This window comes from Drosophila obscura, unplaced genomic scaffold (genome assembly GCF_018151105.1).
Source record: "Drosophila obscura isolate BZ-5 IFL unplaced genomic scaffold, ASM1815110v1 contig_17, whole genome shotgun sequence".
Lineage (NCBI taxonomy): Eukaryota > Metazoa > Arthropoda > Insecta > Diptera > Drosophilidae > Drosophila > Drosophila obscura.
In genome coordinates, this window is record NW_024542757.1 from 1975815 (window position 1) to 2000022 (window position 24208).

At 44.4% G+C, this 24208-nt stretch overlaps 8 protein-coding genes across 19 annotated transcripts; 4 read left to right on the forward strand and 4 right to left on the reverse strand.

Moving 5' to 3' along the window:
• Positions 1–117: 117 nt before the first annotated feature.
• On the forward strand, positions 118–1296 carry LOC111075391 (protein seele). Its single transcript, XM_022368668.2, has 3 exons — positions 118–472; positions 545–712; positions 774–1296. The coding sequence occupies exons 1-3, from the start codon at positions 382–384 to the stop codon at positions 1088–1090; spliced, it is 576 nt and encodes a 191-aa protein (XP_022224360.2). The 5' UTR covers positions 118–381; the 3' UTR covers positions 1091–1296.
• LOC111075395 lies at positions 1289–1889 on the reverse strand. The gene is made up of 3 exons (XM_022368671.2): positions 1698–1889; positions 1496–1638; positions 1289–1442 (listed from the first exon to the last, which is right to left on the reverse strand). Exons 1-3 carry the CDS (start codon positions 1788–1790, stop codon positions 1418–1420), a joined length of 261 nt encoding a protein of 86 aa, XP_022224363.1. The 5' UTR covers positions 1791–1889; the 3' UTR covers positions 1289–1417.
• A 64-nt stretch (positions 1890–1953) lies between these two features.
• Positions 1954–2553, reverse strand: LOC111075396 (cytochrome c oxidase subunit 7C, mitochondrial). Of its 2 annotated transcripts, none has more exons than XM_022368673.2 (3): positions 2388–2553; positions 2108–2281; positions 1954–2056 (listed from the first exon to the last, which is right to left on the reverse strand). In XM_022368673.2, exons 1-2 carry the CDS (start codon positions 2469–2471, stop codon positions 2165–2167), a joined length of 201 nt encoding a protein of 66 aa, XP_022224365.1. In that variant the 5' UTR covers positions 2472–2553; the 3' UTR covers positions 1954–2056; positions 2108–2164. The 2 variants fall into 2 exon arrangements, with proteins under 2 accessions (XP_022224365.1, XP_022224364.1); XM_022368672.2 differs by having other exon boundaries at positions 2113–2281; positions 2388–2552.
• Positions 2554–2980: 427 nt separating this feature from the next.
• Positions 2981–15428, forward strand: LOC111075383 (lysophospholipid acyltransferase 1). Of its 2 annotated transcripts, XM_022368641.2 has the most exons (8): positions 2981–3391; positions 11269–11492; positions 11555–11723; positions 11805–11975; positions 12148–12495; positions 12562–12894; positions 12965–13211; positions 13304–13493. In XM_022368641.2, the coding sequence occupies exons 1-8, from the start codon at positions 3296–3298 to the stop codon at positions 13396–13398; spliced, it is 1683 nt and encodes a 560-aa protein (XP_022224333.1). In that variant the 5' UTR covers positions 2981–3295; the 3' UTR covers positions 13399–13493. The 2 variants fall into 2 exon arrangements, with proteins under 2 accessions (XP_022224333.1, XP_022224332.1); XM_022368640.2 differs by having other exon boundaries at positions 2983–3391; positions 12965–15428.
• On the forward strand, positions 7999–9127 carry LOC111075390 (extensin-like). The gene is made up of 2 exons (XM_022368665.2): positions 7999–8108; positions 8170–9127. The coding sequence occupies exons 1-2, from the start codon at positions 8099–8101 to the stop codon at positions 8940–8942; spliced, it is 783 nt and encodes a 260-aa protein (XP_022224357.2). The 5' UTR covers positions 7999–8098; the 3' UTR covers positions 8943–9127.
• Positions 15429–15437: 9 nt separating the features above from the next.
• LOC111075389 (activating signal cointegrator 1 complex subunit 1) lies at positions 15438–16868 on the reverse strand. Its single transcript, XM_022368664.2, has 4 exons — positions 16572–16868; positions 16425–16521; positions 16101–16365; positions 15438–16043 (listed from the first exon to the last, which is right to left on the reverse strand). Exons 1-4 carry the CDS (start codon positions 16720–16722, stop codon positions 15492–15494), a joined length of 1065 nt encoding a protein of 354 aa, XP_022224356.2. The 5' UTR covers positions 16723–16868; the 3' UTR covers positions 15438–15491.
• A 5-nt stretch (positions 16869–16873) lies between these two features.
• LOC111075386 (putative methyltransferase C9orf114) lies at positions 16874–18717 on the forward strand. Its single transcript, XM_022368650.2, has 2 exons — positions 16874–17781; positions 17851–18717. Exons 1-2 carry the CDS (start codon positions 17067–17069, stop codon positions 18636–18638), a joined length of 1503 nt encoding a protein of 500 aa, XP_022224342.1. The 5' UTR covers positions 16874–17066; the 3' UTR covers positions 18639–18717.
• Positions 18647–23892, reverse strand: LOC111075387 (palmitoyltransferase ZDHHC20-B). 10 transcript variants are annotated; one of them, XM_022368658.2, is made up of 8 exons: positions 23325–23892; positions 23145–23266; positions 22870–22976; positions 22554–22800; positions 22245–22407; positions 22055–22184; positions 20884–20982; positions 18648–19421 (listed from the first exon to the last, which is right to left on the reverse strand). In XM_022368658.2, exons 1-8 carry the CDS (start codon positions 23458–23460, stop codon positions 19280–19282), a joined length of 1146 nt encoding a protein of 381 aa, XP_022224350.1. In that variant the 5' UTR covers positions 23461–23892; the 3' UTR covers positions 18648–19279. The 10 variants fall into 10 exon arrangements, with proteins under 10 accessions (XP_022224352.1, XP_022224350.1, XP_022224353.1 ...); XM_022368656.2 differs by lacking the exon at positions 18648–19421 and adding an exon at positions 19686–20778 and having other exon boundaries at positions 23325–23891; XM_022368657.2 differs by lacking the exon at positions 18648–19421 and adding an exon at positions 20551–20782 and having other exon boundaries at positions 23325–23891.
• Between the last annotated feature and the right edge of the window lie 316 nt (positions 23893–24208).

Here is a 24208-nt window from a genome sequence, read left to right on the forward strand (position 1 = left end):
ATCTTCTTCTTCCTCTTCCCTTTGATTCGTGTTGAAAAACGACACCATATTTTGAGAACAAAAAACATCGACTCGACGACTATCGATAGATTAGTGTCAAAAACATTTTCTGGCTTTATTTACTTTACTCGAATATTTATTTATCATTCTCAATAGACTAACCGTCGCACACCTCCGCCCATAGCATATTTAAATGCACTGCTGATTAGAGTAATTTGAGCTACATAGTCCACGTAGCTCTAAAGTCGTATATCCCAGAGTGGACACTATCTGTTCGCGCACTTTCAAACCGCAAGCGCTGTGCTGACGTGGTCCAGTAGCTAATAATTTTGAGAGCTGTTATTCCCATTTAATTAAATTATTGTTAAATATTTTTAAACCATGCTGACAAAGGCCCTACCTTTACTATTGTGCTGCCTGGTGGTGCTGGCCCAAGGCTACAGTTTCACGTCGAAGGAAGTCAAGTGCCACGGTAAGTGGCAGCAACAGGCTGATGCGGACCTGTTGGCACGCTCCTAAATCGACCCTTATCTATTCTTTACAGTGTGCAAGGCCACGGTGATAGAGCTGGAAGAAGCCATTGCCAAGGAGGATGCCAATAAGAAGGTCGATGTGAGTGGTTTCCGCCTGGATGCCCAGGGAAATTCGGTAAGCAAGCGTGTACGCTTGATCAAGTCTGAGATGTTCCTCACTGAGCTCATGGAGAAGATCTGTAAGTTCCTATACATCAAGTATCAGCAACATTTCCCAATGATTCAATCCCCTTCTGGCAGGTGAAAAAATGGATGATTACCTGAAGGCCACCTACAAGAGCAACGGCAAATTCACACTGCTGAAGATGATAGTCAATGGCCAGATGAACCCGGAATCTTCATTGGTCGATTTCGTCCAAGACGGCGATCTTAACAAGAGTCTGGGCCACTTTTGCAATGAGGTGCTGGAGGACAATGACGAAATCTTCCTGAAAGCATTCCAAGCCGAGGAGCTGGGCAATGATTTGGATATCAAAATCTGCTCGGAGCAGGCCAAATACTGCGACGAGGCGCCCGTACAGGATGAATACGACTTTGACGAAAAGGAGGAGCTGTAGAGATGTAGTTATCCTAGTCAATTCCACTAACGAATTTCCATGATCATCACCATTGTGTTGCGCAGAGCCCACCCGCTCACGGCGGGCTCCGATCCGTACTGAACTTTCGAACGAAACTTATATATACATATTGTATAGACAAAGCCAGCGCTTAAAAACTAGATAAGACAATATACATCAAATCAATGTGCAATGCCATCCATTAACATGTGTGGTTTTATTCGCTGCTAAATGAAGGCACAAATTAAGTGGTCTAATTGTAGGGAGTTGTAGTTAGGCAGACTGATGTGTTCGATGGGTAATTTGTTCATTTTCGTCTTCTTCATCCTACTTCTGTTCCTCCTCTTGTTTGCTGCAACACAAATAATTAAGTGACTGCTGCGTTGGAGCGCTGACAGTACTTACGGTTCTGGTGGTGGTCCACCGGTGTTACGAAGCATTTGGTGACGCACAACCAGCCATGGGGCACCAAAGCCCACAGTGCCAATAATAACCCAGAACAGTGTGAAGCGCGCCGGGCTATGCATTCCCTTCGACCAGGGCAAGTTCTATGGAGCAGCCAGGCTTGTACAAATTATGGATACGCACGAAAATCCTGGCTACTTACCGCACCCGGACAACCGCCGGGATAGCCGTGATGGCAAGAGCGACTCAGCGGTTCGCATATATTGCGCACCGAGCTACGCAGTGTAGACCACATGATTAAATTTCTTTTGTCTTTACAACTTAAAAGGTTAGTTTTTGTGAGAAAGCCGTCCGTTTGCTGAGAAAACGAATTATTATTTAGTGTCTGCCAAATGACAATGATAGAGAGGAAAATGGCCAGGCCTACTACTTAAGGCTAAAGAAAAACATTGATCCGCTTGGTTTACAGTTGGGGGCAACTTTATTACGTTTCCACTTTACACCTAAATTTAAGCTGTAACACACTGCACCGCCTGGCTGGACCGACAAAGCATCTTACATCTGCAAGAACAAAATATATTTAAGCGAATTTTCGCAGTTGAAACAACTAACCTTACATTTGTTGCTGTTGCTGCTGCCTGCTGGCTGCGCCATGGTCACTGGGGGACCTTACTTCTTCAGCAGTTGATGTCTGACGATCAGGAAGGGGGAGCCGAAGCCCAGAACACAGCCGATGGTGAACAGAGCGGTGATCCTGTACTTGTTTGTCAGGCCGAAGGGCAGATTCTGATATTCAAAGAGAATTTTCAGATGATATCATTGATTTTCCGTCAGGATTATGTGCTAAATGCAATTATGTAACCACTGGGTTTTATTGAATTCATTTGCTCACCTCGCCGGGAACGCCACCATGGCCGCTGAAGCGGACCATGGATTGCGAGAAGTTGCGTGCAATAACACTGCTGCGGCCCAACATTTTTATATTCAGATATTTTAAGTAAAAATTTCACAAATACAGAGCTTGCTGTTGGTGGTGCGCAAATTAGAGATGACAAATGGCCGATACTCTATGCGATACGTCGATAGTATCGGAAAAAGGTACACTGCAAAAAAATCCAATAAAAACTGAATTTAATTCATATAAGCGTCCTTCATATCAAGAGACCTCCTTTCATTGTTTAATAATTGAGTAATTTAAAAAAAATCCGCAATGGATTCATATAATATTGTTATTTTCAAAATATAACAAAAAAAATAATCTGCTTATCGCACAAAACTACCGATATTTTTGTGTAAGCCTCCCTGTACATCGATAAACAGAATTTCAAGTTTTTATATCTGAAACAACAAAAAAATGGTATAAGTTTATTCCAAACTCAGTAAAGTTTGTGATATGTACAAATATCACCTACGAATAATTATTAACAATCAATTTTTCGATATATTTATACGAATATAAATTGACTGCGCCAGCCATCGGCCTTAAAGGCCATCACTACCATTTCGAATGTTGTCAGAACGGCCATTTTGACGGACGGACAAAACTCATACACATCCCAAAAATAAATAAATTCGAAATTATTGTACAAAATTATAAGTAAACGTTCCGCGGCGTCGGTATATATACGTGGCCCAACAGGAGGGTGCCATCGTTCGGGGGCGCTCGCACAAAGTGTCTGTGAATCGCTACATACAGAATTTTTCCATTTGCAAGTAACACCGATACATTGTGAGAATCGCACAAATGCAGTGAGGAGTAGGAGTAGAAGTCAAGACAGCAACAAGGAGAACGCTGGCAAAATGCTCGAATCGCCCAAATTTATTGAGAATGATTTATATAATGGGAGCCATGCCTTTACCTGGCTGGCCGACATGGTGGGGCTCTCTGTTGATTTGGTAAGTTCTTATAACTTAACTCTCCGCGACCGTCTCTTCTCCTACCATCTAAATCAAACGGGTGTGTGTGCACGTGTGCGTGTTTATCTGTACATAAAAGTATACATGTGTTGAGTGTTAATAATGCAGACAAAGCCCAGTATCTTTTGCATAATTTGCGCTAAGAAAATTGATACTTAAAAGGTATTTGTAACTGCTGCAGTGCAGGAACGGTATTTCCTTAGCAACAAAATATATACAGTGTGAAAGTGTTAATCAGAACGAAGGTTAAATGTGCCGGCTATCCTCCAAAAAAACGTGGAGTCGTTCAAGGTTTGGACCAATTTGGGCCGCCCACCTAATTTTCTACTGTTTGTTCGGGTTGTTTTAGCGCGAAATTGGCAGCTAAACGAATTTTAACTGTGCTCTATAGTGTAAATGCAGCATTCCTCAATTGGCCTGCCTGTTGAAAGGAGCAAAAACTGCTTATGTTAATTGAAGTTAGATTCATGCAAAACTTGAATGATTTTCGGTGTCCCACTTTCTTATCAGGGGAGGGAGGTGCGGCTGTTGACAGTCGCCAAGAATAATCTGTGGAATTTTCCACGCTGTACGCTTCCAATTTAAAACAAAAGTAAACTACACAATATGAGCCGCCGTGACATTTTGAACATTGGACTCATCTTCATAGTTGGTTTTGGAATAGTTAAAGATTTTTGCATGAGGTGTGAGTGGTGGTGGCGGGGCTATTATGGGCAATTGATCGCTAAGTGTCGCACGTGTATGTACATACTCACACTCTCTGCATGTGTCTCATTGTCCCGCTTTCTCACCCGCTGGCCGTAATATCATTTGCATGACGGCAACTACATACGAATGTACATACATATGTACATAGGTTAAGAGCGAGATACAAATGTGATTCATTCATGCATTTGTGTGCATTTATCTGCAGCGCTTAGGGCCTGGCCCAAATCCGTTTTAGACGTGAAATGAAATGATGGCCATACACGTAATATACTCAACTGAATAGTAATATTTTCAATGCTTGATGACCTAATACCAACATCCGATGTAAAGTCGGTATGTGTATGTGTAGTCCATATGTGTTAATATAGTGCGAATTTGACTGGTATAGACACACGCATACTTGAAATTCAATTGAACTGACTTCTATCATGGCTCGCAACACCCCCTCCACAAAGAGCTCCCCGGTAATTGAATTTTTAGCTCTTTTGTTTGCAAACAAACGGCAGCAACAGTAGTTGTGAGCAAGCGTCAGTGTACATGTGTACATATGTATGTGTGTGTGCTCTCTTTCCCGCCTCTGTGTGCCGTGCCTCAGCTGATATTTTTTCCCCTCCTAGACCCCACCCCAGCTCCGCTCATGACTCAGAGCGACAGGGTGTTTTGGGAACCATTTAACTTCTTTCTGATGGCAGCGCGGGTGAGTGTTTGTTTGGGTGTATGACACATTTGGAAATTAGCAAGAGCTCAATATTAGCTGGCGTATCATTAGCACGAAATGTTTTATTAGTTTTATTATGTAAATTTAAATCGAAGGTTGAAACACGCAATGCGCAAATGCCGGTGAATTCGCCAATTGTTCGAGGAATTGCCTCACCCCAAAAGTATTTCCATACATACATATATGTAAATATGTATGTATGTATTTCTATGGCACTATACCGCTTGCAGTATTTATCGGCGCTAATGAGCTGTTGCTGCAGGCCCGGCCGGTCAAATGGCGGCATATTTTCTGAGCCCATAAACTGTTTGTTTTGCTCTCTTGCTCTTCTTTCTCGCGGCTCACGGTCTCTCCACCCCCACAGGCACGACGCTGACTGTGTACATATTTTCTTTTATTAATAAACAGCAATAAACAACTCATTTTATTTGTTGTATGTATGTATGTACATGTGCATATGTATTTTTTGTTTTGTTATTTCACAACTTTTCTATATGCTAAAGCACTGCGCAGCACTGGAAGTTGAACACCGGTCTGTTCGATCAAAAAGCAAAGTGTAAACCAATTGAAATAAATATAAATTGCTAATTGTTATGCATGGCGTCGGGCCAAAAGGGTTCAGAGAGCAGCACCGGTAAATTGAAAAAGACAGCGAGAGAGAGAGACGACCATTTGGCATGGATGGCCAATTGTTGCGCCTTGCTCTCAGCACACTCTTTCTCACTCCCACTCTCCCTCCATATGCATAATTATAATAAATTATTATTTCTATGACCTTGAGTGGGATGCCAGATGTTGTTTGAACTCTGTTGAGAGCAGCATGCGGCGGCTGTTGTGCGGCTGTCATTTGCCGCCTCTTCTTTTTCCCTCAGTTTTGTCAGCCGCTGGGTGGCGCCATTAGCATGCATATGTATTTACATATAACGGTTGTTTTCATACCCTGGGCTACATTTGCATAATGGGTATATCGCTAGAGCCACTATCAAACAAAAATAGGAAGCTATTTTAAAGCCGAAACAAACTGTTACTCTTGCTTTTGTTCCCCAATCGAACATTTTTTGCTGCTTGGCGATAACCACCTAGAGCGTTCTTGATTCTTTGTTCTTTGTCGTCTTCAACTCGCACTCTTGCTTTTTATCGTACGTTTGCATTGGGAACGATATTTCTGTTGTTTCTTTTATTGTTTTTGGTTTATTTATAGTGATCACGCCACTTTTCGATACGCGCTTGTTTGGCGCACTGTCGCTCTCACCTCCGACTCTGCCTCTCCTCCTGACCAAAACGCTTATGGGGGGGTTTTATGAAATGATTTATGGGTATACATATTTCCATTTGCGGTATATGTTTGTTCTATGTTTGCCTGCATTCGTGATTTACCCATAAACATTTTGGTTGACTGATGGGCTTCAACATTAGCAGCTCATGTACAACATTCTGCTGCAATTTAAGCCCTTGACAGCCCCCACAGTACCCTTCTCTGAAGCTCTGGAGAACGCTTGAGAACAATGGAAGATGAGCACGCACATTATTTCCTCCAAGCTACTACATTGTTGCCCGTCCGTTGGCCTGAATTTATAGAAACGTCTTATCTTCACATCAAGTTCCTTACAATAGCGCAAACAACGCACCATAAAGCGAGGGAGGAGATAAGTCACGAAAGAGGGGTAAAGATTTGTCTCTAACCTTTTTGCCATTCCAATGTATAAAATCGTGTTCCAAATGCAGCCCTTCGATTGAAGGCGTGTCAAAAACAGCTGACAATCGAAATACAAGGCGGCTTCCTTGCCTTTGCGTGCCAAGAAATTCAATTTCAATGTTGAAATTCGATTGGCTTCACTGGTTTTATGCTCAATTTCACTTAATTATTTCACCTTGAGCACTTGACAGAGACTCGAATTCGAGGTCGCCAGAGAGGCCCTCAGAGTACGATGTGAGCCAAGGTAGGGCACCCCCAACCTCCGACACTGTCTGGCTCAATCTGAAACAAAAGCTGAAACCAAAAGTATGCCCCCCAAGCAGGCAGATGAGTTCCTTCCGCATACTCGGAATGAATCATGATTTCGAGCTGGATTGCTCTCCTGTTTTAATTCCAATTCCAACAAGTCGCCGCCCACCCACTTGTTGGAGCCTAATCCCATCCGAGAGCTGCTTCCACTGTATTTTGACTTGAAATATTCTTCAGCAAGATTTTCCTTTCGTTTGGTATTGCTGTGCCAGTGCTGCTTTTGTGCAGGTTGTTTCCCATTAACCCGTTAACCGGTTTTGCCCAGAGCATTGCCAACTCGAATTATTGCGCATGAGCTCTTTGGATGGATGGATGGATGATGATTACAACACTTCGTATGTGTATGGGGAGACTTTTTGTTTTGTGGCCTTTCTGCGTTGTACACACAACAATTGATCGGCTAATATAAACTTATGTGCCTTCTAATCAGATCTGTAGTTCGACTCTTTACTCAGCATTTGCGATAACAAAGGACAGCCTCAAACGAATTTATCGTCTCATATATGTATGAAGCTTATCGCTATGACGGCAGGCCCTAGCCCATCAGGCCATTGTCGCTTTGTCTTTGACCTATGGCGCGAGGAGGTACATTACATACTTGCATACATACTACACTGACGTGGTTCCCGATTGCCATTTCCTGATATAGATCGAGATAATATGTACTATATCTTATATACATACACAAGTACATAGGTATGTACACGTTACGTACACCACTCTTATCGACAGTCCGACGTGTACTTTGGCAATTACGAAATTTGAGAGCAGAATTTTTAAGATGCTTACAAAGTTATTTGAAAAGATAGTTGAAAAATGGAACTTCTGGTACAGTGCGTTTTCGATGTGTAAGGCACAATTTGAATTGTGTTGGTGATTCATTATTGAATTAAGGTATAATTTATCACCGTCCAAATAAAGTTTTAAAAGAATTTGGTGGGTTTTATGGTTTTGAACTGTACTGTACTTAGCTTCTTTCACATATTGAAGCTATAGAACACATAGCTCAGGAAGTAACTTATTCTCTGAAAACGGAGATGTGACGCCGAATGCACTTTGCAAATTAGTCCGTAATTATCAGGAAATGTGGTCACTTGCTTGTCGGTGGTCCCAGATACACGGAGACCACTTGAGTCGACCGTTGAACGGATGACTATAAAAGAGCGGTGCAACAGAGAAGTCGTCAGCACCAAACCGAAAGCGGTAAAGTAACCAACTGCAGTTAGTTATCCTTTCGAGCTGCCTATAGTTTTCCATGAATTTCTGTAAGTGTCGCAGGTATTGGTGGAAGTGGGTCCTCAGACTTAATACCCATTCCATTTACAGCAAGCCTTCTTCTGCTGGCCCTTGTGGCAGTAATCGCAGACTCCCACAGAATCGCTCAACCGCCTGCAGATCCCCAGGAGCCATGCAGCACCACCACCCTCAAGCCACCATGTGACACGACAACAACTCCGAAACCAGAACCACCGTGTACACCAACACCACCGCCTCCGCCTCCACCTCCACCACCCTGTTCTACAACAACACCTCCGCCAGATCAACCCTGTGACACGACAACAACTCCGAAACCCGAACCACCATGTACACCAACACCTCCGCCTCCGCCTCCACCACCCTGTTCTACAACAACAACACCTCCGCCAGATCAACCCTGTGACACGACAACAACTCCGAAACCCGAACCACCGTGTACACCAACACCTCCGCCTCCACCTCCACCTCCACCACCCTGTTCTACAACAACAACACCTCCGCCAGATCAACCCTGTGACACGACAACAACTCCGAAACCCGAACCACCATGTACACCAACACCTCCGCCTCCACCTCCACCTCCACCACCCTGTTCTACAACAACAACACCTCCGCCAGATCAACCCTGTGACACGACAACAACTCCGAAACCCGAACCACCGTGTACACCAACACCTCCGCCTCCACCTCCACCACCCTGTTCTACAACAACAACACCTCCGCCAGATCAACCCTGTGACACTACAACAACTCCGAAACCCGAACCACCGTGTACACCAACACCTCCGCCTCCGCCCCCCCTGTTCCACAACAACAACACCTCCGCCAGATCAACCCTGTGACACGACAACAACTCCGAAACCCGAACCACCGTGTACACCAACACCTCCGCCTCCACCTCCACCACCCTGTTCTACAACAACAACACCTCCGCCAGATCAACCCTGTGACACTACAACAACTCCGAAACCCGAACCACCGTGTACACCAACACCTCCGCCTCCGCCTCCACCCCCCTGTTCCACAACAACAACACCTCCGCCAGATCAACCCTGTGACACGACAACAACTCCGAAACCCGAACCACCGTGTACACCAACACCTCCGCCTCCGCCTCCACCCCCCTGTTCCACAACAACAACACCTCCGCCAGATCAACCCTGTGACACGACAACAACTCCGAAACCCGAACCACCGTGTACACCAACACCTCCGCCTCCGCCTCCACCACCCTGTTCTACAACAACAACACCTCCGCCTCCACCTCCCTGTTCTACAACAACAACACCTCCGCCAGACCAACCTTGTGACACGACAACAACCCCTCCGCCAGAGACACCGTGTATCACAACAGCTGCTCCTCCCAGCCTGATCGAGAAGCTCATTCCCAGGCCTCTGTTAGATCTCTTCTCCGGCTCCAGCATCTCCACAACTGGAGAGGGCGCGTGCAGCGGAAGGGCTGACGGAAGCTACCTGCAGGACGAGAAGCACTGCCGCCGCTACTACGAGTGCCGCAGCGGACTCCGCGTGCTGCACAAGTGCAGAGCCGGCCAGTGGTTCGATTTGGAGGAAGGCAAGTGCCGCCGTCGCAGCCTGGTGCTGAACTGTCCCGCTCAGCGCAACTGAAGATGAAAGGATCGGCGGATATGATACGTGCAACATGTATATTAACGTGTATCCTAACCAACAGTAATCCACTCAATAAATAGCAATCTAATCGAACTTTGTACCAACTCAACTTATCCTACTTTGTCGTGGCTCCTTTTTTGTTAAAGAACTAAACGTAGCCAAGGTCGTGGGTCGGTATGGCGAGGCGTATTTACTGGGAACAGTCAGTGTCCGCTTAGAGTTGTTTGGGATAACATTTAAATTATTTTTTCATAGAAGGGTAGCTTGGAAGGTACTTGCTAAGGTACTACAATCCATTCCGCTCATCTGCTACACCAACAACGATCGAAAACATAACAACAGAAAACTAAAGACGCGTTTAAAATGTATTCCACATTAAAGTCATTGACTCCAAGACTCGATGACATTAAAATTGTTAATTAACAAAGTGATCTTGTCTGTGATTAAAAATTACTGCTGATTACAGTGTGTAATTGTTTCCACAATAATATATATGTATATATAATAAATGTATATAAATACTTAATATGTTTATGCACAACTAATAATATAATTCAGAATTGTGTCGGCACAACATTGTTCCTGATAAGGCCGCATCCGCTTGGCTTGGCCTTCGTTCTTTAGTTGTCAGTGAATCGCCTGGGGTCCTGACAATCTCTGATGTTCTGAGGTTGTTGGACAATGTCTTATCGAACATTATCAGGAACAAAGTAAAAAAGCGTTTTAAAAGAGTTCAAAATCAAGCTGAGCGAGGGGCAAGCAATTGATATCAATTATAGGTTTTATATCATTCGCTTGTCTCGACGAAACCTGTTACGAAACCCAATTCAGCAGGGCCTATCACTCCACTCCACCCCACTCATTGTTTATGCATTAGCAGGCACGAGTAGGCACAATAAATAATTTTTTTAATGGTTGCTGGTGGTGCGGTGCTCTCGTTACTCAATGTCAGCTAGCAGCTGGCAAAGGGCATCGCCGAGAACGATATTCACGTAGATCAGTGTGTGGGGAAGTGTGTGTAAGCATTTGCATTAAAATGAAAGCCAACCCACTCATGCCAAGGCCAAGTCGGATCACCTCTTGGCCCACTTGCAACCAAAACGAACCGAACTGAACATTGATCACAAAGTGTTTTCGTGATTACTGATTCTTGATCATGATCAAGAGCAATGAACGATAATGTTGCAGTCGTTGTCGCCGTTCTAGGGGAGATGAATGCTCTGCTCTCTGATGCCAATTGCATTTCAGAAAAGGCACGTGCACTCCGCATGTGCTCTCCGGTGGGGTGTGGATCTCACGGGGGGGGGTATCGTATGCCACGGCACACAGATACAACAGAACTGGTTACGATTCTCGCAGGTGGTGCCATTTCCCTAGATACATGTTATTTGAGTTTGCGCCAATGACGTCTTCGTAGCTATTTAATATACTCGTGCCACAGAAAATGCTTCGTCCCAAGGGGAGACGAGTCGACCCAGCTTTCTTTCTTTATTTTGAATTCACTCAACTTATGTCAAAACATTTTCTTGTGCATTGCAGGTAAACTTTTTACTATGCCAAATATCAGCCCTCTTCCTGGCCTCCCTCTTCCGCTCGCTGCTGCATCCCTCCAAGGTGTCCAGCAAGCTGCGCCACACATTTGGGCTGTCGATTGGCCTGGCCTTTGGTTACTTTTGCTTTGGTCAGCAGGCCATACACATTGCCGGTCTTCCGGCAATATGCTACATAGTCATACGCACCCAAGATCCGCGCATTGTGCAGAGGTAACGAATAGGCATAGAATCGCTGATTGATTTGAACTCTCGCTAATTTACTGAGATTGCAGAGCGGTCTTGCTGGTGGCCATGAGCTATTTGCTGTGCGTGCATCTGATGCGACAGCTCTACGACTATGGATCCTATGCTCTGGACATTACCGGGCCACTGATGATCATCACACAGAAGGTTACGAGCCTGGCCTTTAGCATACATGACGGTTTTGTGCGGGAGGAGGAGGTGAGTACATAAAACAAATTGAGGTGCACTCGACAGCAATTATGAAAAACTAAACTAATTTTCCCATTTGTCCCTTAATAGGATCTGACAAAGGCTCAGCAATATCACGCCATTCGCAAAATGCCATCGGCATTGGAGTACTTCTCGTATGTGTGGCATTTCCAAAGTATCCTGGCCGGCCCACTGGTCTTTTACAAGGACTACATTGAGTTTGTAGAGGGCTACAATCTGCTGAAGCGTCCGTCCACCAATGTAAGTGCATTACGTGGTCAGGTCACTGCGTCTGCAGTGGCCACTAATGGCAGCTGCAATGATTTCATTAGTTGCCATAAATTGGCTTCTCCCCCCCTCGGCCCATCTGCTTCCTGTTCATCCTTTTGCCTGGCAATATTCATTAGTGATTAATTAACTTTGTCTGCGGCAGGGCTCTCTGGACAATGGCAAAACGGAACTGGTGCTGGAGCCATCGCCAACGAAAACGGTGATACGCAAGGTGATTGGCAGTCTCGTGTGCGCCTTCATATTCATGAAGTTCGTGAAGCTCTATCCAGTGAAGAACATGAAGGAGGATGACTTTTTGGAGAACACCAGCATGGCCTATAAATACTGGTATGCCATGATGGCAACCACCTGCATACGCTTCAAGTATTATCACGCATGGCTGCTGGCGGATGCGATATGCAATAACGCTGGTCTAGGCTTCGCCGGCTACGACAAGGACGGCAATGCCAAATGGGATCTAATATCCAACATCAATGTCTTGTCATTTGAGGTAGGCATAGCTTTGTTTGGATCTCGATCCTGGAATTAGTATTTATCAAACTTTGTCCCTTGGCAGTTTTCGTCGAATATGCGCGATGCCATCAACAACTGGAACTGCGGCACAAATCGCTGGCTCCGCACCCTCGTGTATGAGCGTGTGCCGAAGCGATATGGCACACTGCTCACCTTTGCATTGAGTGCCGTATGGCATGGCTTCTATCCGGGCTACTATCTGACCTTTGCCACCGGAGCCGTGACGGTCACCGCCGCCCGTATGGGACGCAGACTCTTCCGTCATCGCTTCCAGAGCACACAGCTCACCCGAATGTTCTACGACATTCTCACCTGTCTAATCACACGCATTGTGATGGGCTATGCCACATTCCCATTCGTTCTGCTTGAATTTATGGTGAGTATTATTGACTCTGACGGGGGATGAAACGAAAAACTTATTTTTCTTTTTCCATTTTTAATTACAGGGCAGCATCAAATTGTACCTGAGATTTTATTTGTGCCTTCACATCATTTCAATAGTGACCATATTTATTTTACCCCAATATATACGCGGCGAAAGAAGCGCCCGCTCGTCCAAGAGTGGCGAGAGAGTAGCGGCCAGCGACAGCGCCAGAGTCAGGGACTCATCACCGACCCAGGTGCCCCAGGTTGCCACAGCAGCACTGGCCGGCAGCAATGATCTCAACGAGGATGAGGATAAGCAGTCTAAATGTAAAGACAACACACCACAGCAGCTTTTCACAGAGCAACAGCAACAGCAGAAAGAGCAACAGAACAATGTAATACTCCAACCACGCCCACAGCCCTCACATCTTCCACAGCAGCAACAGAAGCAGCAGCAGCAGCAGCCGCAACCGAAGAGTCCAAAGCCGTCGACCAACGCCCGCGACGCTACTAGCGTGCCACATGACCAGTGTGAGATGGATCAGCTTTCCAGCAAATTAAAGGAGAAGTTCGAGGCGGAGACCAAAAACATTGAGGAATTTATTGATAAGACTGTAACCGATACCGTCAGCGGCATTGTAGAGTTCAAGAACGATCTGATGCGCGATATGGAGTTTCGCAAATTGAAATTGCCGGGTGGCAACACCATCACAACGCCACTGGATGCGGCTGCGACTTCAGTGGGACTCCGCAAGCGCAACATATCCTCTGTGCATGAGAATGGACAGTGCACCGATGCACCTGGTGGCGGTACCGCCGATCATGCCGTGGAGGAGAACAGCGCCGCTTTCCTCAAGAAGGAGATTGAAGTGATCAATGCGGTGGTGCAGCAGGCCAACGTTCTCCCAGCGGTGCTCAGTAATGGTCATGCCAAATAGTATCAGCGACCGCGAGCAATTGTGGAGAAACAGAACACGAACGCCAATAACAATGATGACTAGGACTAACGAGATGAGTGCCACGGCTTGGGATGGAGTAGGACCTGATTGATTTATCAAATACGCACACAAAACACACACACACACTCAAATGTAAATGGAGATGCAAACATAGATGCAAACAAACTACGAACATACGTTTTTTTGTGTGGTTTTAGTTTAAATCTTTGATTGAATTGAATGCAAATTGTTTGATTAAAAATTAATTTTTTAATAAATAAGTAAACGCTATGTATACATACATGTATGTGAATTCAATTTGGCAAGAAAACCAAATCTACTTACTATGTTGAGAATATTGATGTATCTAAATGTGTACCAAAAGTCTAATTGTTGTTAAAACTCTCTGCGTATATATCTGATTGTTAAAAGCATCGCCTACAGTGCGTTTCAAAATGAGATCATACAGTTGTGCACATATCCCGCATCTCCTTTGTAATCAGATCTCTTTGAGAGCCGCAGCTTCATAAGATATTCGATCACTGACTGAATTCGACTAGAAGCCTTTATCTATATACATTTTCAGACTCTCAAACTGGCTGATGCAGCTTTGGGACGCACTGTGCGATTCGGTCGTTTAATTAAGAACTCTTCCATATACATATTTCTATCAGATATACTAAAGCATTTGTTTGCGTGTTTTCCATATAGTCTATGTACCAGCAGCCACTAAAACAATTTCTAAAAACATTATTATTGTAGTGAAAATCCCGCCCGAAGGACCTAACAAATCGAAACGTGTAACAAGTAGAACCAATGAAATCCTCTAAAAAGCTAACGTACACACAAGAAAAAGTCAACCAAAAGTTAACTTTAGACTGAAGCTACATATATTGACAAAAGTACTAAGCCAAGGCGACAAAAAACCAGAACAAACACAAATTGTGCGTAGTTAATGTTAGTAATTAAGGCAGATTGTCATTTTTTTTACACTCAATTTGATTCATTTTTTACAAGTATGCGATTTTGTGTATGTGTGAAAGGGATACACTTCCACTATACATATATCTATCTATATACAAATGTACTCGTATAACTCTCCTTACCTGGCCTTGGCCTTGGCCCATGCCACCTGGTCGTCTTTAGAGTTCTGCTCATGTCCTCCACTTGTCTATGACTTCCTACTCTGTAGCTTTTAAGGACACACAACACACACCTTATATAACCTATTATCTTGTTTTATCCATTACATATATTTTTGTTAATACAATAAACGATTTCGCCCCACAAATCCTCACACACATTTATACGAGTAAATATATACCTATATATTTTTATATTTATTGTAATACCTACAAATGAAAAGAAAGCGAAACGGCAACAGAAAAAACACTTACAATAGGAGAAACTCTTACAGTGCACAATTCCTTTGTTTGGCACAGAATTGTTAATGCCAAGCGAAGGCCCTGAAATGCACAGAAGGCCACCAATCAGAGCCCAAACACTATATAGGAGTATAATAACAATTGCAGTCCAAAAGCAAATATACAATGCTAATTTGAGTAAAATTGCATAAATATTCGATAAATAAATTATATATGTGTAAGTTTTTTTGTATTTATATTTATTTCATCCCTATTGGATATAGTATGGATTATAGGGAAACTTGCTAAAATTTCAAACTCCCACTTATCTTGTAGAAACCGTCAGTCCCACTCGAATTCAGTGCGCATAAGTGGACGGTGCTACACTGGGCAGATCCAAAATCAAAGTCCCCAAAACGCTTCAGTATCTCACGGACATCGAAGCTGTTGGGGCATTTCTTTGCACTGTTGTCCTTCTTGCGGTAGCGATTGTTAAGCACGGTCATGTGAAGCTTGATGGAATCGCGATCGTTGTTATCCGAGGCGGCAAATCCAGTGGTTTGGAAATGGGCTAGGACACGGTCAGCGAACTTCTGCAATTCAGGAGCCTCAATACAGCCGTACACAATGCGGGCGGAGCTTGGATCATCGTTCATGATCTCCAGACCCTTGACTTTCATCTCGAATGGAGTGGTTAGATCTGCCAGGATGGAGCGACAGGACTCGAGCTCCTCCAATGCTTTCTTACGCTCATTGTCATCCAGCAGCACATATACACCCAAAGTTAAGTGGATACAGATCTCGGGAATGAAGAGTTCTTCATCGATGCCCGGAAACTGGGCCTCCAAAATGCTTTTCTGCGAAGTGAATACACAATAAATGGCTGCTCTGGTGGACACCATCGTCCCTGTTACCTTAAGCTCCATAAAGCGATTCTGCACTTCGCCAAAGTTCAATGGAACAGCCAGAAAATGGGTTGGACGCATCTTCCTGCGCAGGGAGCCAACAAGGGAGCGTATCTGGCGCAAGGCAGCACACACCTGGCTGCGATCCTTGGCCTTAATCGTCACATGTGACGACTCCTCGTGCTGACGTGGAATGTAAATTTCCGATCGGGTTTCTTCCTCGATGCGACGTTTGGTCGATCCCTTCAAACCAATCAGCCCGCCATAGAATGATCTGCAAACGGAGAGACTCTAATGAGACATTATCCATGGGCACGGGCCTTGTGCACTCACTTGGACACATGGAATGAAAGTTTATAGCCGCCAGAACCATTCTCTTCTATGTTGGCGGCGTCCGGGTCCTCCTCATCGTCATCTTCGCCATAAAGATCTGTGAACAAGAATTGTAATGCAGCCAAATACACTACGATTGCCACATACCGGTCTCCTCATAGCCCTTTTTGGTTGGGCGGCCTTGTTTGTTGCCGCCGTTCCACTTGTCGCCGCCGAAATCTTCGTGTACAACATTCACACGATAGCGACGGTTCTCGCTCATGAGCACAGAAGGAGGCTCGAGAACTTCGCGGCTCATATTTTGTTCGGGGGAGACAAAGGACAATAAGCACTGGGCTGCAAAACTATCGATGGTAAAATTGATAGTATCGATGGTTTTGGAATTGGGCGATAGATTGGTATAAAATATAAAGTATAACAAGAATGTGCAAAACCACAAAATCACAGGAAAATGTATGTGTATAATTTTGTAGACTAGTTAGACTATGTGTGAATACACATTTAAAACATCAAGCGATGTGTTCGTTGGCACACCGATAGTGAGGAACAGCGTTCATACGGTCACACTAGTGTTATTTCGCACGTGCACAGTTTGTTGTTAACAAATTTAACCCGCCGTCTAAATAAACGTAAATTAAAGTCATGCCAGCCGCCCCAACAGCCGTGAGCAATGGCAAGCCCACGGAACCCCACAAGTCGTGGAAGAAAGTAAATGAAGAGCGCAAGGCATTGAAAAGGGAGCGTAAACAGGAGAAGCTGCTCAAACAGATGAACCAGACCAAGGAGTCTGAAGCCAAGGCAGATGCTGCAGCAAGTGCAGCACGAGCAATGAAGAATAAGCCCAATCCATCCACTCTGAGCATAGCAGTGCCGGGCTCCATTCTGGAGAACGCCCAGTCCGCGGAGCTGAGGGCATATGTGGCCGGCCAGATTGCTCGGGCCGCTTGCATATTTCGCGTCAACGAGGTGATAGTCTTTGACGATGTGGGCGTGGCGACGGCACGCGAGACCAAGCGCAGCTACGAGCAGGACTCGGAGGGGAATGCGACGGGCACAGTGCGCAGCAGTTCGCTGCAATTGGCCCGCATCCTGCAGTATCTGGAGTGTCCGCAGTATTTGCGAAAATACTTCTTTCCACTGCACAAGGACCTGAAGTACTCTGGCCTGTTGAATCCTCTGGACACTCCCCACCATCTGAGGCAGCAAAGCAAGTTTCGCTACCGCGAGGGTGTCATCAGCGACAAGAAGGCCAAGGACGGACAAAGCTACGCCAACGTGGGTCTCCTCAACGATGTTCTCGTGGACAAGGCTATTGAGCCAGGGGTGCGTGTGACGGTGAAAATGGATCCAGCAAGCGGTATGTTTCAATTGCAGCTATCAGAAGGTAAAATGGGCACTAAATTTGGTGGTCTCTCCACCCCTACAGACACAAGCAGAAAGCAGCGTGGAACTCTGGTTAGTCCGGATGAGCCGCGCCGGGAGACGGGCGTCTACTGGGGCTACCAGGTGCGCATCGCCCATTCGCTGTCGGACATATTCACCAAATCGCCATACGAGAGCAGCTACGATGTAACGCTGGGCACCTCTGATCGCGGCACCAACGTCCATGACGTACCCAACCGTTCCGTTCAGTACAAACACTTGCTCATCGTCTTCGGGGGCCTGCAAGGTCTCGAAGAGGCGCTGGCCAACGATGACAAGTTGACTGTGGATGATCCCGAATTGCTGTTCGACCATTATGTGAATGTCCTGCCCCGTCAAGGCTCGCGCACCATTCGCACCGAGGAAGCGCTGCTCATTGCCCTGGCGTCCCTGCAGGAGAAGCTGCAACCAGAGCTGGCCGACGTGGAGACCGATCTGAGTGATTTGCTGCCGCGTAGCGAGGACACCGGCATTCCTATGGGAAGGGATGCACTGATTAGCAAGAAGCAGAAGAAGCGGAAGCTCGTAGAGGAAGCGCCTGATGAAACGGTGGCTGATGAACCTGCACCAAAGGAACCTGAAACTCCATCTCCAAAGAAATTTGTCCCTATCCCAAAGGCAGCTGTTGCCACACCAGCTAGGCTGTCAGCGAATCCGTTTGGCGATCCGTCAGCGACAAAAACCTCCGTGGAGGACGACTTTGAAGTGGTGCCCACAACAACCACCAGATCCGCATCCACCATGAAAACAAAAGCCAGCGACAGCGATGATGATTTAAGTCGTTTTGATTGAGTTTAATTTTTGAAATTTTATATTTGTAAATATATTGAACCGTATTGCTTTTACTCGACACACACATGCATATGCATATTATGTAATCGACTCGCATATGCATCCAAAGCATATAGTTGCATTTGATCTTTATTGTTTTTTTCCACTAATTTGCTAACCATATTATGTACTCTAGATGTGTACACATATATGTGTATATGTTTCATGTACTCGTGTGTGTATATACTGTTCAGGATATTGCAGTGCTTTGTTTTGTGTTGCATAACTAGAGCTGTATGCCGGTAGACATCGACTTTGATCGAAAGGTTATGTTCTAGTAACTTTCTACTTAAACACTAATTGAATACAGTTTAAAGTTCCAACGCGAATGTCAAAGCATGTGCTAGTGCTTATTCCCACACTCCCAACATTAACATTGTTACATACATCCATACTTATCATCAGCATCACCATCATCATCTTCACCTGCTCAATCCATGCACACTTTGATAACTTAAAGATTATGACCTAGTTTATCCGTGGACATTCTGCCGTCTGTCCACTCTGTTCATTACTGCTCGTATTTACACATAACAAAAGGCAATCCGTAAATGAAATAACTAAATATAATACGTGGCCACATTGTCGCTTGTCATGATTGGCTATGGAATCGAGTGCAGGAAACGCGACTCCTCGTGCAGGAAGTCCTCGTCCATCTCGATGCGTGTGTCGCTGTGGTAGCCCAACAGGGTTTCGGAGTCGTCCTCAAGGTGTCGTATGGGATAGCTAATGCCATCGCCAAAGCTAAGAGATGTTGGCATTATATTTGAGCAGGCTTTCGGTACAAGACATATTATGTTTAAGAGTTATGGATATGTGGGGGGGGAAATATTCGAGCATGATTAGTAGCGTGTGTGTGTGCGTTGGTGTTGTATTTGATTGAATGACTGATGGATTGACTTGGTGACGTGCAACAGAAGCAAAGCCATCGCAGAGTGAGGGAGATTTTTGGCAAATTAAAAACAAACCTTCGTTGTTCTTTTAAATATATATTTCCCACACTTCTTAAGTTCATTTCATACCTTCTTACAGAAAGAAATTCAATAAAAGCGAATATTAAAATAATATAAAAAAAATTATAGAAAAATAACTAAACATCATATCAAAAGTATAAAAAAAGGCTACCCAAAATTAACTTGCAATAAGTTACCAACTAACTACATTCATTAAAAGCAATAAGAAATGCCTAAATCGTTTTTAAAATTCTCTGTGTGGTGCATGTTTCGATTGGGTTGCTGAAATCTCATTGTTTAAGTCTTGGAGATTGGCTGATATCTATCTACATGGGTGGTGGCGGGTGGTTCAATAGTGAAACTCTAACTCTAATCGGGGTCACCACCCCAGAGATGGGCACGATTAAGTGAATGTTGAGGGGTCCTACCTAGGAAATACCTTATCATTTGCCTACATTCAGGTATAGGGCTCATCCCTACGCTACAATTAATATTGCCAGGTATTCCATTCGCTTTGTACATCCAGTACATTTTCCATACAAACTTTGATAAGTGGCTCTCAGTGAATATAAAACATATTGTACATACATATTGCTTACACATTTACTTAGATGTCTATTTGGGGTGTTTTCATGTTTTCTTTTGTGGGTGGTATGGTCCCCCAGTGTGGTTCCCAGCAGCCACAGAGGCTACATTACATACATATGTATATAGAGGTAACTTAGTGGTATATTACATACATTTCAATAAAAACTGCAACGATGACAGGCCACAAGTGCAACAGTTCTGGCAGTTTACACAGATATACAACAAACATACATGGGATACGTGTCTAAAAAGTTTACAGGGTCTACTTCTGTGGGACATCACCATTCGGCTGGCGGTAGGCGTCCTTGGGAGCGGCAACACCAGCAGCAGCTCCACTATGATCGCCCACCATATCGATGATGACCGCACCGCCATTGGCATCCTCTGGCAGGGTGCCAACATTGACAACAACCACCTGACTAGACGGGACTACTGCCGTGCTGCAGTTTGACGATTTGCCGTTTGCCAATGGCAGTTCCAGTGCGGGTTGCAGATTTAGCGACTTTGGACGGGCCTGGTGACGCGCTTGGGGCGGCTGCGCCTGGTTTTGGATCTGGCTTCTTACTTGATGTGGATGTTGATGTTGAGGTGGTTGATCATGGTTATTGGGTGTGGTGTCGAGGGGAATAGCGTCAATCAACTTATCTGTTGGATTGCCATCTAACCTGTTGGTGGTCGTGTCGCCCATGGCAGCGTATCGCTGGACGGGTGGCGCCTCGCCGCTTTGATCGCTGGATGTTGGATAGCTGAAGCCATCACCACGACTGATTCGAAAAACGTTGTTTTCCATAAATTGTGGATAAGCAGAAGGTTTTGGTAATTTGTTAAACGAAAGTTGCAAACAGAAATGTGTTTTTTACAGTTTAGCTTTTGTACTGGTTGTTGTTGTTTTTGTTGTTGTAATTGTTTGCTGATGTTGTTTTATTATTTTGTTATAATTTTGCATAGATGTGTGTGTGTGTGTGTTTGTGTGTTTCAACGAATTCGACTGATTTTTGTGAGGCATGTGGCTGATTTTTTTTAGAAAGCTTTTGTGAGCAATCAGCATTTTGTAATGCCTGACAACTGCTTGAAATTCCAGCGACCAAACGGGGTTACAATTAGCTAGACAGGGACAACTACTGTGTTACTTGCAAAGCCTAATCCCGCAAGCAGTAGTCAGAATTTCAAGCAGGCGTTAATAGCATTTAAAATTAGTTACTTATTCCAAAGAACTCGCATCAAAATTGGTTTTTAGTAAGGGACTAAACTCTATTTATAGCACTGGCCCCTGGACATCTCGTTATTTACACAAACACAAACCAGATTGTAACGGGGCGGGGGAGAAACGAAATGATAATTTTGGATGTTGCTTACAACTAAATTACAAAATGGAGATTGGACAACATTCAATTGTTGCTTTCTATTCTCCATAGTTTTTAGATATAAACGAGACATACAACGTTTTATTTAGTCTACATTTTGTGTAAATTATTGGTTAGAGAGGTTTTTTGATTTTTTCTGTTGCCGGTTGGTTGCCTTTGAACATTTAACATAGAACACACGTTTTCGTTTCAGAATTTGGATTGGGGTATCAAATTGTGGATTAACTACTTATGCATGGACTTGGGACTTGGATGTGGAGCATGCCTTTAATTTGCCAAATCAGATAAATCAAATAAAACAAAAGCGCACAAAAACAACAACTAAAGAGTGAGAGAGTCGAAGCTTTGCTTTCTCGGGTGCAGCACAGTATTAGTGTTATTAAAAATGCAAATGAGAATGTGAGAATGCCAGCCCAGAGACGGGACAGGTCTTAGAATTGCATAGAGAATAAAAAGCGCGACGCCCACATACCTGGTGAAGATGGGCAAAGGCCAGTACTGCCAGTCGTCGCCAAACACCTCACAGAAGTTGGCGTAGCGGCCCAAATTGAAGCCGTTTTTGTCCGGACCGCCGACGCGAAAGACTGGTGCTCGAAAAGATTCTGTAGAGATGGATGGGCAATTATAGTTATAGTTTTAATCACTCGAAATTCTATACTCACCCAGGGTGGTGCGATTGACCAGAACAAGGTAGATGTGATAGCCAAACAGGCTCACCAAGCTAATGGCAAACATGATGGATATGAAGAACAGGAACAAGATGTGAAAACGGCCCACGCCACTGCCGTTCAACTGGCCCTGTTCCGAGTAACCATTATTTTCGTACTTTTTATCAGTAAGTACAGGTAATACAGTACAGGACAATACAGTAAAACGGAAAAATACATTCATTAACTACGGGCTCTTCATGCAGTATGCACGGCAGAGATGCATGCAAGGATAATAAAAAAGTCTAAGAGGTCGAAACTTACGGCACCTACCTTCCAGAACTGAACGAAATCATGCAGCGTGGTGAATGCGACGTACAGGCAATAGATGAGCGCGTACCCCAGAAACAATACAAAGAATTTGTAATTGTAAAAGTTGACGCAATTGTTCACCCAGGGGCAGTGATGATCCATCTTGAGCACACAGCTATTGCACACGCTGCAGTGATGCGCTCTGTCCGGCTTGATGATCTTACACTTTTCACAAAACCGAACAGAGCCGTTCATTGTGCTACATAATACAGATTTTGTTTGTTAGTTTCCACTAGTTTTCACGATATCAAATAGAAAACATCCTCACCGATTGGTTACTGGCAAACTGCGCGCAAAACTGTTCAAAATACGTTTCTGCGTCTCTGGGTTATCCGCACGGAACAGGCGAGTTACTTCCTCGTCTGGTATCCGCCACTATAAACAATCAAACATTAATTTCTAGTCAAATGCATAATAAACTTGAACGGATAAACCCAGTCCAGCCCAGCCCTCCACCATGCACTATCGCAAACAGTTTTTGTTAGACTGCTGCTGTCACTGCTACTGATAAGAGCGTGTGAATCACACACATACACCACTCACTTGATCTGGCACTCGGCCAACCGATGTCATTATGGTTCTCCAGTAGGACCACATGAACAGTATCAGGGCTATGTGGTAGAAGAACAGCATGAAAATCATCCCCACAAGGTTCTCGGAGTTGCCTGCAAAGGTATCCAATCCAATTAATCAATCAATGGCAATCAGATTGAGCCTACTCACGTATGCAGAGCTCCACCACATAGGCATAGTAGGACCATGCAATCACGGCGGTTATGAATACAACCGGAATCCACTTGAACACAGCCATGCAAAAACCGCAAGGTGTCTTTCTCCGCCGGAGATCGTCGTTGCCCATTCTATTGATGCAACCAAATACGTTGGCTGCCAATTCCTCGTTGGCCCTGTTGTCTTCGTGCGTGGGGACAACTTGTGGGGCTGCTTCTGTCGCCGTCTCAATGGGCTGCGGTTAGTCGGTGGTTGGAGTGAGGGCGGGCGGGAGCGCACTATTCCTTATCTCCGCTGCGTGTTGTGTTATTAACTTTTTTTTTAGTGATTCACTGGGAAGCTAATGAGCAAACACAATCACTCAAAGATATGGGACGAAGGTGCGTACGAATATATGCTATGCTGAAGAACCACACTATTGCTTTCTTCCCCAGATGGACGGGCAAGTGAAAGTGTTGGCCTTAGCTAAACGCCATAGCTTTTTTTTGTTATTATTTCAAAATAATTCGTCGCCTGCTTGTTTGCAAAATTTTGTGTAGCAATGTGACCGCGGGACTTATCGACCAAATATACCGCCTGAACCTCAGAAATATATTGAAATATACCTTGTTATTTTCATAATATACCGTAAATATACCAAAGAATATGGGCCCACCCAATCATTGATTGCAAGATCCATTTCATTGAGTTTGATATTCGGATTAGGATTTCCTAGTTACTTTAGCCATCAGCACTGATCATATGAATTTCTACAATAAATTGCTTAATTTCCTAAAAGATTTGCTTATTTTAAGTACTCGTTTCTATTCGATTGTTTATTAAATAAGGTTTAATCAATTAAAGAAATGGACTTTTGATGGCAAAATTAATTTTTCACA